At 38.8% G+C, this 20,530-nt stretch overlaps 1 protein-coding gene across 1 annotated transcript in view; it reads left to right on the top strand.

The window, feature by feature from the left end:
- Window positions 1-20,530, top strand: part of GMDS (GDP-mannose 4,6-dehydratase) — a 534,521-nt gene that overhangs the window by 215,150 nt on the left and 298,841 nt on the right. Inside the window, exons 5-6 of the mRNA XM_005307071.5 lie at window positions 3,768-3,960; window positions 4,757-4,861. Coding sequence (XP_005307128.1) covers window positions 3,768-3,960; window positions 4,757-4,861 — 298 coding nt within the window. The remainder of the gene's footprint in view (window positions 1-3,767; window positions 3,961-4,756; window positions 4,862-20,530) is intronic.

Raw genomic sequence — 20,530 nt, forward strand, 5'->3', positions numbered from 1 at the left:
AGCCTTTATAGGAATGTTTGACTCATATTCTGTGTTACATTTAGCAGCTGGAATGTTATGCTTAAATTCCTATTCCTAAGGAGTTGAACAGTTTTTGTTTATTAAGATGGTATAACTGATCCTAGCGCTTTTATTGGCAATGGAAAGCACACTTTATTATTCAAAGCGAACTAGTGATTTGAAGGAACACACACACACAAAACGTAACTACTGTGGCGCCCTTTTGAACCTTGAAACATTTACCGGCAAACTTCCTTTCCTTATTATTTGCTTCTCAGGTAAACCTTTCTGGAAGCTTTGTGACACCGAGAGAAATATTTCTTACTGTGGTAAAATTGAATAAAGTATTATAAACTCTTCAAGAGTGTAGTGACTTTCAACTCAGTATTACTAATAGCATTATATTTCACTTCAGTAATGAGAGATACATCATTTAAACTTAACTTATCCTGTTTTCCCCCTTTGTTTTACATAAGTTTCCATCTTTTAATAAACCATTAAGCATTTACCATATTCGTGTATTCTAATAAATATATTTTATTGAGAAACAATTGTGAAAACAGTTAAAACTTCAGAACATTTGTGTTCCATGAGTAGTTTCAGAATGTTACCATTCTAACCTGTTGTTTTTGTTCAAATGCTAAACATTATTATGCTTCTAGTCCATCCTTTTGATTGTTCTTAATGACAGAGCAGAAATGAAGTATCTTACAAAGTTAAACCTATCTAAGTGCGCAAAGATCGCATATATTTTCATAAATGACCATCACTGACGACACAGTGGTCAGAAGCAAGTACCAGTAAGTCTGTATGCCTGTATACAGTACTCAGAGATATGATAGGAATGTGTTCTTTTGGAGGGTAAAAGTCCCATATGTTTTCATTTAGATAGCTTTCAGTAAGCATTTAAATCTTATTAAAGACCTTGCTACGCTTGATTTTGAACTATTAATTGGGAAACATCATATTTGAAATACTGCCCTGTAATATACAGATCTTTTGTAAAGATTTAAGCTGGCAATTAAAATAAAAATTACACATTCAAAATGTAGCAAACTACTATATAAAACTGATTATCTGTATTAAGTTGGATGATAAGAGGGTGATCATGTGACTTGCCATGGTTATTTTGTGCCTTTCGGTCACATGATATCAGAGGTGTTCCAGCTAATGCATCTATGCAACCTGATTTTCTGAAACATTTTATTATAATATGGCTAAATCTTGTACCATTTTATATTTGAAAATTTAGAACGGTCATCAGATTACTAATACTTGCTGGAACCTGAGAGCTGTCTCCAGTGATCTTCTGAGCTCTCACATTGAAATCCATGGGAGCTGAAGGCTCTCAGAACCTGGCAGGATTGAATCCTTTGCACATAAAAAGGAATAAGATTTCTTAAATTTTTCTGGAACCAAACCTGCAAGGTGCTGAAAACCATGGTAGCTGAGAGCGCTCAGCACTCTGTAAGATTTGGCCCTAAGGTTTTTCTTTTGGGAGTTGTAGATCTCTGTGTTGGTTCTAGCCTTCTGCCAATGATCCAGGAATTCTCTCACTTCATCTTCCAGGACCTTTTGGGGTGGGGTAGCTCTTAATCCTTCTATTTTCTCTTCTTTATTTTGATTGCAGTCATAGCAGCCAAATTTTGGTAGGAAGGCAGGTTCAGTGTGTTTTTGCAAATCATTGTCCTTTTCACTTCATGAATGGGGTAAATGGGTGTATACTAAGACCCACCAATCTACATGCACTTTAAATGTTGACCAGTCACTGTAGATTTTTTTTCTTTAAGAGCTCTTACTTGGAGAGGGCTGAGATTTTTTTTATCTGTAATCCTTATTTGGCTTCATAGAACCAGTATGTATAGAGGAAAGGTAGATAATTTGATATTGGACAAATCCTGAATGTTCTGTGGTCTGATTCATTTACAAATCTGTCTATATAATCTACGTAAGGAATTTCTGTTTTATAAAGCTCTGTCTTCTATAGTGTCAGAATGAAGTCACAAAAAATATGTCCCATGTTAAGAAGTTATCCAATTATTTACATGCAAGCCATTAATGCCCCTGTACTGTGTAAAGTGTCTTAGGATACATTATTGGAGTTGGAATGTTTAGCCGATAAAGCACACATTTTTCACTTTCATGGCTGCCATTCTAGTCTAACCTGAAGTCCTAATTGAAATGAGTTTAGTGGTTTGAGCCCAGTCCCTAGTGAACAATAGCCCACCTTACAAAAACACCCAGCACACACAAAGCTGTCAGTTTCTGCTCAAGAGACACTCGGGACTGGGCAAACATGGAGGCAGAATTACCTCACACCCTCAAGAGTGATTTTTCCAGGTGACGATTGAGGTCATTCTCAAGGAATAGGGAAAAGCTTGCATTGTGCATTTGGTCTGTACATAAACCAGTGAGATCAGTTTCTAGTATTGCTACTATAGGCTCAGTGTTCACTTTGGACAGAGAATTTGTAATCTGGGATTTTTTTAGAAAAGATTTGTTCTCATCTGAGCTCACCTGAGGTACATTTACAATTTACATGTATGATAGTCTGCTATGACTTGCATATGAGCAAGGATTATCATCTGGGAATACAGTAGAAATAATATATACTATGCAGGAAATTCTGGCCCCATTGCAGTCAAGGGGAGTTTTGTAATTTATTTCATATATTCACCTCATATATTTGAAGGTGGTATCCATGTGATAAATTGGAGCGACGTGATAAATATATTTATTTATGCTACTTATCACATTCTTTGACCTTTCAAAGCCCTGAAAAGTTTCAAGAAGCTGCTGTGTTTTAAAATCAATCTGTCACGAAATTGTTTATTCCCTCTCCCCACCAAATCAGGGCTTGAATTATGCTGGTTTACACCAGATCGGCAGACTCACACTTTTTTTTTTTTTTTAGGCTTCCATTTTGTTCTCCAGAATGTCAGGTTTCTTTCTTTTTCTTTTTTTTTTTTTTTTTTTTTTTTTTGAGTAAGAGCTTGTCTACACAGTAGGCTGGAACTGAAGTAGTTATATTGGTTTTAATTAATATCTTTAGTTATTTCAATGGTGTGAGGACCCTCTTATTTTGGAATAAGAGTGATTTATTTTCATATAATTTATGTTAAAAATTAGGCTTGCACCAAAGTAATTAGAGATGTTGCATTACATTTGACTTGGTTACTTTAGTTCCAGTTGCTATGCAGACAAGCCCTAAATCTCTAGTTTTTATGATTGCAGGGAAAAAAAACACTTAAAAGTGTGAAATGAATGAAGTTTTTTTCTGCCTGAATCTGCAGAGAGCCTGAAACAATATATTTGAAAAGTGTGAACTACCTTATTTTTCAATGGAATAATAGTTCAGATACCCAATAATAGTAATTTAAATGTCATCACTGTTAACTATTTCACTGTTGTCAAAATATGGACTAAAGGAGAAGGAAGGATCACAAATCTGCATCATCTGCTGGGAATAGTGGGAATAATCAAGGGATGGGAATGCCCTTTGGTAGCAGATTACCAGTCTCCTAGACTTTTGCTTCTTTTTGCTTTTTACTTTTGTAGTCAAATTGCAGAAGTCTTGGTTATCAGTGTATTTTTAAAAATCATTTTGGATATTTTTGTAAATTAAAAACTGAAAGCAGCCTGAACCTATATAGCTGGTTCTATTGATAGCAAGGTATAAATGTGAATCAGTTGTGTATACTTGTTGCATTTGTGGTTGCCTTTAGTAAATCTCTGTCATTGTTTTTCTTCCTCTTTCCCTCGCCAAGATTTCTTTTGACCTAGCAGAATATACTGCTGATGTTGATGGAGTTGGCACTTTACGGCTTCTAGATGCTGTTAAGACCTGTGGCCTTATCAACTCTGTGAAGTTCTACCAAGCCTCAACCAGTGAACTTTATGGGAAAGTGCAAGAAATACCACAGAAGGAGACTACCCCTTTTTATCCCAGATCTCCATATGGTGAGTGTTCGTGTGTGTGCGCCTGCGCCCAATCTGTTCCTCATGTCTCAGGGCTGAAGTCATTTGGGTATGAGATTAAAATAAAGATAGAACAAAAGTGACTAGACATGTTCAGAAGCATACCTTTATAAATTACTAAATAAAAAGTCTTTGCTGCCATTGCCTGAGGGTTGGAAATTACCATCTCACTTCACAAAACCTTGTTCATTCAGATCTGGAGCGGAGAACTCTTTAAATGGGTGAGAGGGAGGGGTGATTCCTTCTTAGTGAAGAGGTGTAAGATAGCACTGAAGTGATAAGGTTTCATTTTTTTTGTTGCCTAAATGAAAATTTCCCAAGAGCTCACTTCTCTCATGAACTAACTTGAAACACTTATTAAAGCAATGTGCATAGAAGACTATAGTGATAAAGTTTCAAATCAATTGAAGTGTTAAGGCACCAGATTTTCTTTTATTCCCCCAAAGTAATTTTTTTTATTAGCAGAGGTCACCACCGTGGCATATTTCACACGCTCTGACTGTGTTAATTATATTGTAAAAAAAAAAAGTGCTATGCTTGAGTGTGCATAGGAAAACAAGTGAAAGGTGCCTTAACACTTCCTAGCCGGGACTATGGCTTTACAGAGAGGAGTGTTTTCTCATTCAGTTGCTGTTTATTGGGCTGGCTTTTTTTTATGGTGAAATATGACACACTGCGAGAATTAATCATACTCTAGTTCATCTTTCTATAAAGAAATGCATTTCTCTCACTGTCTATGGGTGTGATTGTATATGTAATATTTAAATTATTTTTGTAGGAGCAGCCAAACTGTATGCCTACTGGATTGTGGTGAACTTCAGGGAGGCCTACAATCTCTTTGCTGTGAATGGCATTCTCTTCAATCATGAGAGTCCCAGGAGAGGTTAGAAAATCTTTGAAAAACTCTATTGCCACCCTATTGTACATCTGAACAGGAAAAATGGAGCAGTATATCCACAGGTTTAATTTAAATTTACCAGTGTTCTGAAGCAGGGATGTCAAACTCTTTGCCTGCTTGATGTATTTAGCTGGCCCCTGTGATAGATTGAGTCTGCACAGTGCAAGTTTTCATTTTCAAACTTAAATTTCCATTTCTAGCCCTTTTGGTATAGGAAGTAGTGCTCTTCATATGACCCAATGTAATAGTGTCCTACACAGATTGAAACAACATCTGTAAACTTTCTTATTTATCCTGATGGGTATGGAAACTCTAAAGCCTAAAACAGACATTTTAAGGGGAAGGTTTTCTTTAGGGTAGGCAATTGCACTTAACAGACACAGTTTCAAGCACTTGGGCATTGCATTTGCACACAAATACTATAAGGGATAGGAATAGTAGTATTTCTAAATTCATAAGATATATTTATGCTGGTGTGCATGGCAATATATAGATTGTAAACCAGCTGCAGTATTTTCTGTGAAGGTCCTAACACATAGCTTTAAAATGCCTTTCCATTTGATTCCAGTTAGCCTTGATAGCAATGCCAGGGAACAGAATACAAATGATCTTATGTTCCATTTAATAAACCCTTTCCAGTGCATCATAAACAATTAATATTTGTTTTAAGTGTAAGTTATAAACCACAATTAGTTTAATTCCCTCTCATCTTATACTGGTGAATGTCCAGTAATCGTAAACGAGTAGAGCTTTAACTGTGCACTGTAAATGAAAGCTGAATTAACACATGAAAGTAGCTTCTCACTTCAGAAACCTTTTCTTGCAGCATGTTTATAATGAAAAGTAAATTCAAATTAATTCTTTCAGTGGTTTCAGACGAGTATTTCACTTGTGTGTGTGCGCCCAGCGCACTAAAGCTGGAGAACTTTTCCTAGCAGTATCCACAGTGTCTGTAGACCTAGCCCCTTCCCTGGATATCTAAGGGTGGCTTCGATATGGACACCCCCCCCCCCCCCCCCCGAACCCCACAGTTCCTTCTTATCGCCTATGGCTAGGGTTAGTTCGTTCTGTGTGGTGTTTTACCTCACACTTTCAGTATCAGTCTTCTGAGATTTCTGGTTGTATATAGTTGTCAGTTTGTTACTGTGGTTAAATAGTACCATTTTGTTTAGTTTTAGTTAGGTAGTTAGCTCCTCTAAAAGTGGTGCCCTCGCCAAAGTTTAAGCATTGTTCACCGTGTGGGGTGGCTCTTCCCAACAGTGACTCCCACCTGAGGTATTTGTTGCATCTGGGAGAAGGGCACATTAAAGAAAGGTGCTTCCTCTACAAGTCATTCAAGAGAAGAATGCAGGTAGTGAGGGGCTTGTGCCTGAAAGCAGCACCTCTTGGAGCAGGCCATTAAGCTCACTTTGGCACTGGGGGACTCCACTGATTGATCGGCCCCACAGTCTCCTTTGGTGTCATCAAATGACATTGCTCTGGGTTCGAGGACTGGTGCCTCCTCTAAGGGGAAGAAGGGTCATTTGCCTTTCCCTGATCCTCTGAGAAAGAGAGCCCAGAAGATGAACTGAGACCATTCCAGGATTCAAGGAGATTCCTCTTCCTCTCCTAAGAGGATTGCTGATGGCACTGTGGTTCCGCTGGCATGTGGAATGCAGCTGGTCCATCTCACTGCTCCTCGGTACTGCATCTTGACCAGTGGGTGTCTCTACTATCAACTCTGGTACCGGATGTGGGGCATCCATTGAGTCTAGTAACAGCGACATTGGTGTCGGCACTAACTGTCATATGAGGACTTCCAGGGTTCCTTGGGATCTGGTTTAGGGGCATCTTCCTCCACTTCCCCCCACCCCCAGCACTGCTTTTGAAAGCATTTTAGACTGTCTCTGGATCGCTGTTGGTACCTGACAGGCACTGCTCCTACAGTAGGGAAAGGAGCTGCTAGCTCAGTACTGACTGGGGATCTATCTGTATTCCCACTGGCCTCCTTGAAACTCTTTGGATATCCCTCAGTCCATGAAATCCCACTCTTTAACGCAGTCCAAGGTAAGCTCACTGGTACTGGTTGCCTCCATTTCAGAGGCTGATGTCATCCCTCCTGAGCTGGTTCAGCCTGATGCTCTTGTACAAGAGCTGGTTCCCTTGTAAGAGCCGCCATTAGAACCACATCCTGCTTCTTCATCATTACTGGAGTACGGGCCTCTGCTTCTCCTGTGGCTGAAGATTTTAAGGCATATCAAGACCTTCTGAAGTTTATGGCCTCCGCCTTGAGCATCCCCACTGAGTTTGTACAGGAGAACACGTGTAAGTTTTGGATATTCCGCTGTCATCAGCTCCGGGGAGGTGGCTCTCCTGATAAATGAAGATCCCTTTGAGCCTGTGAAGTCCCTATGGAACACTCCAGCTTCATTGCTTCCCACTGCGAATCAGTCTGAGAAATGTTATGTTCTTTGAGTGCTTCTATTCCCACTCAGCTCCTAACTCTCTCATGGTAACTGCAGAAAATGACAGATCACAGAAAGGGAGGTATATGTCCACATCTAAGGACAAGAAATCAAAGAGGCTAGATTTGGTGGAGAGAAAAATTCATAACACTTCATCTTTACAGATGCACATCGTGAACAAGTAGGTACTGCTATACATATATGACTTTTGTCCAATGGGACACTGTATCCAAATTCATGGATAAGCTGCCAGAAACCTCCAGGGAAGAATTTAAGGCGTTCATTTTGGAGAGTTGTATTGTGGCCAAAACTTGGTTGCAGTCAGCTTTGGACATGGCAGATACTTTGGCCAGAGTTATGGCTCCAGCTGCCTCCCTGAGGAGGGCTTCATGGTTGCAGAATTCTGACATAGCTCTGGATGTGCAGCAAACTACTGAGGACTTACTTTTTCGTGGTCGTTTTTTGTTCTCAGACAAAACTGATGAGATCCTGCATTCGTTTAAAGACTCCCAGACTTTATGTTCATTAGGAGTTTATATCCTGGCTACATAGAGGTGCCACTAAGGCAGTCAGCAGCAATATCGCTCACAGCATTTCTTCCGACCGCCCTCCTTCCCTGAGAAAGCAGGACTTCCCCAGGAAATCTCATGTCCCAGAGAGGAACGTCTTGTGGCTCTAATTTTAGCCACTCAGCTCATCATAAACCAGCACTGAGCAAGCAGCCATTTTGACTTTTGACTTTCTTCTGGAATGGTGTGTGAAAGGAACTCTTCGTTAAAAAATACTCAGGTAATCAGGTGGATTGATTGTAAATCAGAGATTTAAAACATCAATTTTAATTGTGTATTGAATTCGTACTTTAATTATTTTCCTAAAGAAAAGGTTGATTCTTATTGGTTTCTATCCAGTGTTAATTTGAAACTAAATATAGTCTGAACACTAAATTTGGTACTTCTTTTTGCTAACCAGAGTATACACTATATCTTTATATATTTATTTAAACAGTTATGTAGTTTAATTTACATTTATTCAGATCCTTAAACTTTCCTTTTTTTTTTTTATGTTAAAAATGCCAAATGACACATTTATTAGATACTAGATGGTTCATTTTTATTTCCAATTTGTGTCAAGCTATGTTTGGATGAAAATTCAAATTCAATTAAAAATTCACAAACACAGGATTTTTTTCTATTAAATAAAACTACATTAAGTGTGCTCTATAACTAAGAAAAATGTTTATCAAAACATGTTTTGCATTTAAAAACTAAGTGAATTATTAAATAGTTAAATTATAAATATTATATAAATATTATTACTCCACCTAGGGCATCATTTTCTAGATCATTCATTAGGGAAACATGTTTCTCTGACATCAGTCTAGGTGAAGTAGTTGCCATCACACAACTGTTGTATAGCCAGAGGGAAAGGATACAACTGCTCTTTTCTGTGCATCTCTCAGCCGTGAAGGAAACTGCTTGGTGTTAGATTGCAGGCTGCATTTGTCAAAGTACTTGTAGTCAGATTAAAAGAAAAAGAGGAGAGGAAAAGAAAAGAAATCATGAAATTGAAAAGAGTGGGGGTAATCTTAGCCATTGTATTCACTTTTATTTATTTTATTTGTGATTTGTTTCATATATTTGACATACTGTAATGCTTACTTTGGATGTCTTTGTACTAGTGGTTTTGATTACCTTCTCCATGCCTCTTTCGCCTGTGTATCCTAAGAAGGCAGTAGTAGTATGCTGATAGCTAATAGGAAGCCCTACAATATGGCAGCTGCCTCTACTGAGGCTGCCATAAGAAGAGCTGGCCATTGTCTTTAACATTTCCCCTTTCCATCTGTTTCTCCAACTGGGGAGACAAACTGGAAGGCTCCCTCCTGTCTTCTGCATAAGTGGAGCCAGTCAGTATTTGGTTTTACTAAGCAGTCAGTTTTTATCTGCCCCATGAGTGTTTGCTTTAGCTAGGTTTCAGCGTGTAATGTATATGTTTCAACAAAGGTAGGCCAATGAGAGGTGTTCTTTCAAGCCTGTGGGTAGCAAATATTAATGAAGAAGTTTTGTTACTCATTTCTAAATGGCTCCTTGGTGCACAGGGAGGAGAAGGCACATTGGGTCATAATAGTATTGAATGGCAAGGCACTATAGCCAGTGTAAAAGTAGTTGCTTCAGACAGTTGTGTGTCATTTAGCAGCCAAGATGACTTCATGTATTTTTAGTTTGCATGTTTCAACAGAGCGAGCATACATTGGCCTGAAGACATAAATTCTTACTGGCTCATTCTCCTTATTATGGGCCTGATCCTGAGAAGTGATCTGTGGAAGTGCATTCTTACAATAGCAGAGAGTCATACTTCAATAAGACTATATGTGAGCATAAGGGTCTGACTGCACAGACTGCTTTGTAGGAACAGTGACTATATTAATAGAAGATTATCAGACACTGTCTATTGACCTACCTGTCCAGGTGCATGTATGGGCCCTAACAAGGTAGTATCTGAATAAAATATTTTTAAAAAACATGAATCTGGTTAGTTTTACTGCTCAAGAAGCTGTTACTGGATAGAACAAATCATAATATGCGCAGTTGCTGTTCAGCTTCTTGTGAGGGATCACAGGCCCCAAGCCCAGGTCCCACAGGGCCCTAGGCAGCACTCAGGCTATGATTGCCATCCAGCAGCTCACCTGAGGAACTAGGGAGGGGTCCAGGAAAGGGCTAACTTGCAGAGGGCTCTGCCCTGAAAGCTCCCAATTCTGGAAACATCCATCCCCCTGATTGGCTAAGAAGTACTATATGAACCAGGAAGTAACAAGAGGAAGTTGTCCGAGCATCTAGCAAAATCCATAGCTGCGGCTATAGACCCTTCCTGCTTACCTGACTCCTGAGCCCTGCATTCCTAACTGCTCCTGGTTCCTGTCTTCCTATCCCAGACCCCCGTCTACTCCCAGTTCATGCTGTCCTGCCTTACTCCAGGTCCCCGACACTGTCTGATGCCTGGCCTGGGACCTGACATTATCCCCAACTCCTGACTCCATTTCTGATTCTGACCTTTGTCTTCGTACCTGATGCAGTCTTTGGTTTTGACTCCCTGCTCTGACCATTAGCCCACACCCATGTCATTGCGCTTTTCTGTCATGTTGCTAACTGTTCATCTTAATCTTGACTTTTATCATCTTTGCTTTTCTAGTACTTGGCCTCTACTGGACAAGGATACTGTGATGTGTCATTCGATATTCTTTATGAAAATATGTTTGATATGAATGACATAACTAAGATATACTTTATACAAGATGGCTCATGTGAGATATCATTGGAAAGGTTATGATTTACTGAATGTGATTATCCTTTTTGTAGGCATGTATCATTTCTGTATCTGAAATTAGGAATATTGACTATGTATCTGTATTTCAACTACGCTACTTTGGGTGATGCCCGCTGCCAACACTTCAGGTACAACAATTTAAAAGCCAGACCGGGTGGATGGCCCATCAACAAGGACAATGGACTATAAAAGAGCTTAATCTTCCTGTGAACTTGTGGGTCAGCCTGTGAAGGATGGTTACAAGAGCTCTACAGAGTCAGGTGGTCTTGTCACCTGACATTAAAACTTTACCTGGGACTTCTTGTAACTTTCCACTGTGAGGAAAGCGGGGCTCAAACTAGGAAACAAAGGACTCCCGCCTTATGCAAATCCTATTTAAGGGTGGAGAGTGAGGTAATCCAGGTCATCAGTTCTCCCCTGCGAGATGACAGCTGGAAACAACTAATACTGAACAGGGGAAAAGAACTGGGCCCAGGTTGGAAGGGCGTCTGGCCTGTGAAGAAGATTATTAGAACCACATTTAGGGTGAGAACTTGCATGTAACCAGTTTCTTTAGTGAATTAAGCTTAGTTTCCATGCTGTTTTATTTTCTTAGTAATCTGCCTTGTTCTATCTCCTCCTTAACTACTTAAAATACACCTGTTATAGTTCATAAATTTATTTCTGGTTTATAATACAACCCAGTTGATGTGATTTCTAACTGGGGTGGCCGAGAAATTGTGCATACCCTCTTCCACATTGAGGGAAGAGGCAAATATAATATATCTTTGGGTTTGTACTCCAAGGGCGGTGGACATCTGAGTACTGGAGCAAGTCCCTCAAGCTGAGTCTTCTCAGAGCTGATCTGCAGCTGGATGTGGCCCTGCCTCTGTGTGTGTGTGTGTGTGTGTGTGTGTGTGTGTGTGTGTCAGAGTAGGTTTTAAGAGCCTGGCTCAGCAAGATGGGTAAAAGGAGGCCCGTGCTGGCAGAACAGGTAGACTCAGTGGTATCTCAGCACAGCAGGTGACTTCCCAAGGAGTCCCTCCATCACAGATACACAGTCATGGCAAAGTATGAGTTGGTTTCATTAGGGGAGAAAAAAACTTTACAAGTAACTACAGTAACCTGAAACTTCCAAACTAAAGGCCTGATCCTGAAAACACTTATATGTGTGCTTAAGTTTACGCATGTGAGTATTCCCATTGACTTCAGTGGAACTACTCATATATTCAAAATTAGGAACACGTGTAAATGTTTGCAAGGTCTGAATCTAGTTTTGCCTATAATCTATCCTGAATTGGGATACCAGGTCTTAGAAGAAGAAAGGCCTGTGTGTTGAATGGTTCCAGATAAAATCACATATTTGCCATAATTATTTATGGGAATCTGTTCATCATCTGAAGATTCTCTAGCTCATATTCTTTGCTTATATATTTTAGGTATTCCTAAGGGGTCTAGCACTATTTTATCTAACTGCTTATGGATATAACTATTGCAACAACAACAAAAATCAGTAATTTCTTGCCTGTGGGTTTAGATTTTTGGAACAGCTGTGCTTACAATCCATATCTCTCCTTGAGCAAACTGTTATCTTATTAGAGGCATCTTCATGTCATTAAATCATGCATTCCCTTGTGTCTCATTCAGCATTGACAAGAATTAATGGATTATAGTTTCTACTATTTCCTCTTATTGATTTAGATTTTTTTTCACTATGCAACTTAAGATAGGAATGATAAACTCCAACACAATCTACAAAATATGATATAATCTGTTAGCAAAGCCTTCTATTGTTGTTCTTAACATTTCCAGGAGTATATTATGATATTCTTGTGATACTTTTGAAACATATAATATGCAGACTATGAACTACTCAGTGAAATGTCAAACCAAAACATTATTTTAAAGTTTTGTGAAAGACTAAGACTTTGAAAAATATAAAATAGCTCATTCCATTTTTATGGTATCAGTGATGCCCGATGCAGTCACAGTACGTATCTAATCTGCAGCAATCTTTTTGCTTCATTAGTATATTGAATCATAGCAAAGTTTCTTGAAATGTCAATAACATCTGAGGCCTCATTCTCTACTGTCTTGCATCTTGTGCAGTCATTTATACCTCTGCAAACAGTATGTAAAATTCAACCATTATGATTTAGTGGCATTTTACACTTGTTTTGCACACATGGAAATAACTACATAAAGTGCAATGAAGGAGAGAGTGAGGGCTTTTATATCTAATGTATTTCCATAGATAATGAGGATGATATTGTGGCACTAGTTTAGTGGCACCTCAGCCAGCAACCAGCTAAAAGCAAGCAAAAGACATATTCTACAAGAAGACAAATTGGGTGCATGCTTATAATGGCGGTTCTGGTTATGAAGGTCCAAGTCAGTAATGACAGCTTTGGGTATGAGCATTGCATGGGGCAGATGGACACCAGTGAATGATTAATGAAGCTGTGCAGTACGTATAAAGTATGTGTCGGGGGGCAAACACAAACAAACATGGTGGTATTACCAAGAAACAACTCGATAACATTGTCATCAGCAGATGGTGGAAAAGATCGCTGTGGTTTACATGATTTATTACAAGTGCTGATGTAGAGAGTGACTGTTATCTTGTCATCAGAACAGTTAGTATAAAACTAAAAAGACAAACCAATAAGAAAAGAGAGATGGTATTTGATGTGAAGAAATTGTCTGACCTGGGAATCAGTGGGGGTTTTTAAATCCAGCTCTCAAATGGATTTCAAAAGTGGTGCATAATAAATGATGATATAGAAGAACAATGTGCTTGTTAGAAATGTTTGCTAGAAGGCTGGCACAAATTCACTTGGATCAAGATGATTAAGGAAAAAAGTGAATATATCCATGCACATGGAAATTGATTGAGGAAAGAAAAGTCTGGAAAAAAAGGCAAACACGGGTGACAGGACAAGAAAGACAATGCACATTGCAACAGGGGTATGTAGAGAAAGACAAAGAGGTAAAGAAGTTATGTCGGAAAGATAAGAGAATGATTGACAAAAGAGTGACAGAAGCCGAAGAAGCATCACTGAGGGTAGGTTTATACTTACCTCTGGGTCCGGCGGTAAGCAATCGATCTTCTGGGTTCGATTTATCGTGTCTTGTCTAGACGTGATAAATCGATCCCGGATCGATCCTGGAAGTGCTCGCCGTCGACGCCGGTACTCCTGCTCTGCGAGAGGAGTATGCAGAGTTGACGGGGGAGCCTGCCTGCCGCGTCTGGACCCGTGGTAAGTTCGAACTAAGGTACTTTGTCTTCAGCTACGTTATTCACGTAGCTGAAGTTGCATGTCTTAGTTCGAAGTGGGGGGTTAGTGTGGACCAGGCCTGAGAGGTGACTCCAAGAAACTGTTTCAGATGTGTAAACAATTGTCATAATGGTTCAGTCACAGTGGTATTGTAAAAACAAAAGATGGAAGATTGTTGACAATGGCAGCAGAAAAAAAACAACAACAATGGCAAGAACATTTCAATGAAGTACTCCATCAACCAGAGCTAACAACTCCAATTAATGGATGCAAAGAAGGTGAAGAATTAAATATTTCATTGCTAGAAATTTCAAAAGCAGAAATGGAGAAAACAATTAAGCGGCTAAAAAATGGCAAAATTCAATATCTTCCATTGTGGTATGCAGTGGTATTGTAGCCTTGTCAGTCCCAGGACATGGCTACAACAACACTGCATAGAACAATGAAGTTATCAGATTTTTCTGTTTGAAATGAAAATTCCTTTCCCAGAACTGAGGAAGAACTCTGTGTAGCTTGAAAGCGTGTCTCCCTCACCAACAGAAGTTGGTCCAATAAAAGATATTACCTCACCCACCTTGTCTCTCTAGTATCCTGGGACTGACATGGCTACAACAACACTACATAAACTTTAATATGGTTTGGGAGAAAGAATTGGAAGAAAAGCATAACTCGTGTGTGATATCCGGCAAACAATAGCACTACTTTCTGTACCCAGGAAAGTGTTATGTATTGTTGAACTGATGAAAAACTGTGTACTGACCAAGAAGACTTTAGACCGAAAAGATTGTGTGTAGATCACATCTTCACCCTGAGACAATGGATTGAGAAAGGGCTTGCTTACCAGAGAGGGACTAGTCTTGAATTTCATAGATTCATCAAAGGTTTCAACTGCATTCATAGGGGCTTCCTCGAAAAACAGTGTCACTGGCCAAGATGCTGTATGAAGGTTCAAAATGCTATGAAGGACAGAACGTGGAGAGACTGATTGGTTTGATATTGTCACTGGAATGTGGCAGGACTGAATCTTACCGTCCTCCTTTTCTGCATTGTGATAGATTATGGGATGCGAAAAGCAACATCAAAGGAAGGTAGAAGAGTTAAGTGGAGTAGAGAAAAATTTAAAGATCTCAGCTTTGCAACTGACATTGTTTAACATTGTTCTATTGGATCCAGATGACAATGCATGAAAAAGACCACTATCTGTGTCAAAGATGAGGCTGCCAAAGTAGGATTAAGAATCAACCAAAAGAAAATGAAAGTCATGATCATTGAAAGAGGTGTCAGCAACAATGGTGTGAATGCAATGAATACAGCATGGTTAATGAGTTCACATATCTTGAAACGACAAGAAATGCTGATAGGCAACTCCATAACAAGATGGAAGCAAGAATTAGGAAGGCAAGTAGAGCTTTTTCTAGACTGGCAAATATGTGGAAAAATAAGGAGATTCACGTAAGAACCAAGGTAAAGTTATGCAATGTCATTGTGATTACCACATTGCTATATGCTTCTGAAGCTTGGCAAATGCTATTCCACAACAGGAAACTTAACACATTCCATCAGAAATGCTTGTGAAGAATACTCAGTGTCCACTGGTGGGACAAAGTAGCCAATGTTGAGATGTGAGAAAGGATTGATCAACAGACTAGAAAAAGAGGGCTGAATTATTTTGGACATATTGTATGGATATCAAAAAACGGTATTCCTAGACAAGCCCTTCACCGGATACCACCTGGTGGAAGATGGAAAGTGGAGGATAACATATAACATATAAGAAAACCTTTGACAAAATGTTGCCTCGTGTCGCAAGGCATGAAATCACCTAATAAATACAATAATAGTAAAAGCAAGGGTAGAGTATTAGAGGGAGGCAGAGCTATGACCTAACAAAACAATTTAGTAACATTGTCAAATTTGTTATAATATCCCACAGAATTAGTAATAAAATGAGGTAGTCACTGTACTGAAGGGTTTTCCAGTTTTAGCATACTTTCCCTTTTTTTACTTTCCGTTGTATAAAATGCAGTAGGTACGTTTTAATATTAGAGTTCATACTTGAATTTAAAAATAAATAAATAACCAGCACTGGGAAAATGCTTCTAGGCACAAAATTGTTTTGTAGAAACACTCCTCAGAAGGAGGAACCCTTTTTTTTTTTTAAAGTAGATATTTAAAAAAATATATTTGAACTGTTATAAGTGGTAGAATGTTTTGTTTTAGCCACTTGACATCCCAGAGTTGGGATTTTCTGATCTTAAGCGCTAATACTAAATAATACCAAAAATGGACATGCTGTCAACTACTTTCACTTTTTGTAACCTTTAATTGTTTTAGCCCCTCACCATTGTTCGTAATTCCCTTCTAAAGTTTGAAAATGTAAATAATTCATTTACTAATTTTGCCCTTTTCAGTTAGACATTCACTGACTTTTCTTTTTGTATTTTTCCCATATGTTTAAATAGTTTTTATTGTTTTTATAAATAGAAATATAAAGAAGAAAAGGGGGCGGGGGCGTGCAAGGAAGCACAAGCACACACAGTGAAGGTTACCTGATAATGAGAGAGAAAAATAGGGGTTAGTATATTTCATAAATTAATCTACTTTAATATGTCAATTTACCATAAACGGCAAATATTCAATGACATCTTACTCATTTTGATTACAGTAGTTATCTACTAGCCTCCAGGTGACAAGAAAAGACTCCAGCTTGCTGTGTGTTAGCAAGAAGTCCTCTCAAATTTGTATATTTCAGTGGGGCACAGGAAATGTATTGTTGCTTTGTCATCTTCCTTGTATGTGCCTCAACATAAATTAAGCAAAACGGCAAACAGAATCATTAAGAAAGGGATAGATAATAAGACAGAAAATATCATGTTGCCTCTATATAAATCCATAGTATGCCCACATCTTGAATACTGTGTGCAGTTGTGGTCACCACATCTCAAGAAAAGATATATTGGAAGTGGAAAAGGTTCAGAAAAGGGCAACAGAAATTATTAGGGATATGGAACGGCTTCTGTATGAGGAGCGATTAATAAGACTGGGACTTTTCAGCTTGGAAAAGAGATGACTAAGGGGGCATATGATAGAGGTCTATAAAATCATGACTGGTGTGGAGAAAGTAAATAAGGAAGTGTTATTTACTCCTTATAACACAAGAATTAGGGGTCACCAAATGAAATTAATAAGAAGCAGGTTTAAAACAAAATGAAGTATTTTTTCACACACCGCACAGTCAACCTGTAGAACTTTTTGCCAAGACTATAACAGGGTTCAAAAAAGAACTAGATAAATTCATGGAGGATAGGTCCATCAATGGCTATTAGCCAGGATGGGCAGGGATGGTGTCCCTAGCTTCTGTTTGCCAGAAGCTGGGAATGGGCGACAGGGATGAATCACTTGATGATTACCAGTTCTGTTCATTCCCTCTGGGGCACCTGGCATTGGCCACTGGGGGAAGACAGGATACTGGGCTAGATGGACCTTTAGTCTGACCCAGGATGGACACTCTTATGTCGATGCAGCTCTGGGAATATTAAATAATAACGATTAGTAATTGCATAGTACTTTTCATCTTCATGATACTAATTGTTACTGAAGTACAGTAGCACAAAATTTTGTGGGCTTGATCCTCAGTTATGCTACATTTTTTCACTGCTCTGCTCTGCCCCCCTCCTCCTCCTCACCCCTGAGGGTATCCCCTGGGAGGGGAGAATCCTTGGCCATTGTAAAGCTGATATAAAGTCTCTACACAAGCCTCTACTCACAGTTCCTGGCATGGGGGGCCAGGCTGGAGTGCATTGCAGCACAGGTATTCTCCTCTTACCAGGGCCTTAAGAACTTTTGGCAACTCTGGCAGTATCGCAGGAGTTGGGATTTCTCAGGACCCTCAGACATTTCCAGAATTTAACACATTTCAGCCTTGTCTCCACTTCTCATCGGCCCAAGGAGTGAGCAACTGAATTCCCCCATAGCCATCCTATTCCTAGGACACAACTTTGTTCCTATACACTTTCAGTCATTTTAATGTGGCCATCAAAGAGCCACAGCTACTGTGGCCAGATATCCAATAAAAGGGACTTCATCTGCAACAGCAACCAGCCACCAACAACAGGTTATCCCATTAGCCTCCCAAATAATTTCACTCTGCCATACTCTCTAAAACAAAATGACTAATCCTCCCAAAGTTTATCACAATCTCCACAAATACCTATTTTAACTAATCAGAAAGCTGAGTAGACTATCAAATTAAAAAAAAAATGGAAATGCCTATTTGGCAATGCAGTACAATGCAAATCAGTTACCTCAGTGTTCATATTACGGCTTTCTTGGCTGCAAACATTACACAGTAGTCGCTATTAAATACTCAGCATTTACCAAGAGATATTATACAGTCCACTACAGTTATCACATATTCTAAGTCTAAAGGGAATTCTGGTATCTCTGGTACAAATGTCAACTGTTTCTGTTTTTTAAAAAAAAATAGCTAAGGTTAAATATGGTACAAAGTTCCATTGTAATTCCATTCTCTCTCACTCCTATCTTTCTGAAATAACTAACTCTCTACTGGAACTGAAATGTTCTATGCTTGGTCTCAGCCCAGAAGTGATTTGAATGTGAATGCATGAGAGAGAGAGAGAAAGAGGCTGAAGGAAAATGCATTGAACCATTTGAATTACAGGAGATGGGGAAAAAAATAAGGCTTTTTGATTCACTGTTATCTTGAAAACAGCTGTAGAAGAAAACTTCAAACAGAGCATGAAACTGTTCCTCCATGAAAAATAATCTCTCGTTTGAGGTTGAAGGATTAATTTAAAAAATTGAAAAGTCTGAAGTAATCAAATGTCACTTCTGAACATGCCCAATAGCATATGGTCAGATTTTACAAGAGCCTAGTAAAGTGCTGCCCTCGTGTATCACATGTTTACATGAAGGACATTTGAAGTATCTCATTGAAAACACAGTTGGGCTCCAAGTAAAACCCCAGATCCCAGCATCTCCACATTTTGGGCAAGTTCCAAACTCTGCAGCTGGCACCTATATCTCCTTTATTCATTTTTGATTATATGTAGTGCTGCTGGTCTCAGTCAGAATTAGTGCCCCATTGTGCTAGGCATCATATAAACACATAGTAACACACAGTCCCTGCCACAACCTGCTTTCAGTCTAAATAAACAAGAAAAAACAAAGGTTGGGAGGAAAACAGAGGCACAGAGGGGCAAAGTGACTTGTCCAAGGTCAAACAACCAGTCGGGACATAGCTGGAAAGAGAACCCAGGGGGTAGATCTTCTGTTTGATGTTTGGAAATGGAAAATTTTCTATCTTGTGTTGAGCTAAATCACTAAAAATTCCCATCAGGCTGTAGTAAGAAAACACAATTCTAGTCTAAAATCAGATGGTTGTGACCCTTAAATGTGTGATTCTTTCTGTATATAGACTGATGCATGTAATATTTTTGGTGAAAAGACTATCTTTAGGCAAAAACCCTATGCCATCTTGAAATGTCTGAAAATCTAAACAATGGGACAGACTATCAATTTGTGGCAGTCTCGTACTCTTAATTATGGGTGTATTTTAAGCATTTTGTAACCTCTTTGTTACCACAACGTATTTTATTTTAAAGTACATATTGTACATTAAACCTATTTTTCCCACACTGCCACCTGTGAATACATTGCCAACTGTACTAAAAATGTTTCTGCCTCACCGATCATATTTCATAGATGCTTACAAAGGACTGAAATTCAACTAAATGGTCTCTTGCATTCTTAGGCTCTGACTGGCTGCTGATAGTGATGTCCACAACATGACAAAATACGCAGAAGTTTAAAATTACAACTCAGTGAAATAAAAATTAGACTCTTGTGATCTTCAGATATAACTGAAGATCAGTACTTGACAGGTTACTGGTTTAGATGTGAAGGAGCTACTTGCAGCTTATGTTCATTATTCAGCATTTGAATCTGGAATTAGATTCTAACCTTGGACGAATAGAGCCGATGCGTGCAATGCATCTCTTCCCAGGCTTTTGAGACGAGAGAGGTTCAGAAAGGTAGGCTCTCTTTAGGAGCAAGTGTTCTTAATCCAGGTGATATTGATAATCTTGTTGGGTTAGATTATTACTAGATTAAAGTAGAATCTACTCTTTATTGTTTGCTTGAATTATTTTTGCGGGTGGGAGGGGATTACATTTGAACTTATTTTCCTGTCTATACTTAGAACAGAGGAAGGTGCATTTTAACAATCTGAATACATAAGTAAGGAAAGGCAAGGGCAAGTATTACACTTCTAAGGAAGTTAAACTCACTGTATTTATCCTATGTTAGTCTTGCCCTAATAGGTGAAAAACGCCCATTTTTAAAGAACGAATGTGTAGTTTCAGTAAAGAAAGGATTATTCACGTGCTTAATTTTAAGCACATACTTCAGTATTTTGCTGAATCAGGACCATGGTCAGCTATTCATCTAATTAACCATTTGTACGTACAGATACCCATTTTTCTTCATAATCATGGTATCTGTGTGCACAAATTATATCTGCACAATTACATGCACCCACCATTGAGAGCCCGGCCAACTGCTAGATGTAACTTGAGTCATGTGTGTTCTTCAAGAGCATGATTTCCACCTCC

The sequence above is a fragment of the Chrysemys picta genome, chromosome 2 (genome assembly GCF_011386835.1).
Source record: "Chrysemys picta bellii isolate R12L10 chromosome 2, ASM1138683v2, whole genome shotgun sequence".
In the NCBI taxonomy this organism is placed as follows: domain Eukaryota; kingdom Metazoa; phylum Chordata; order Testudines; family Emydidae; genus Chrysemys; species Chrysemys picta.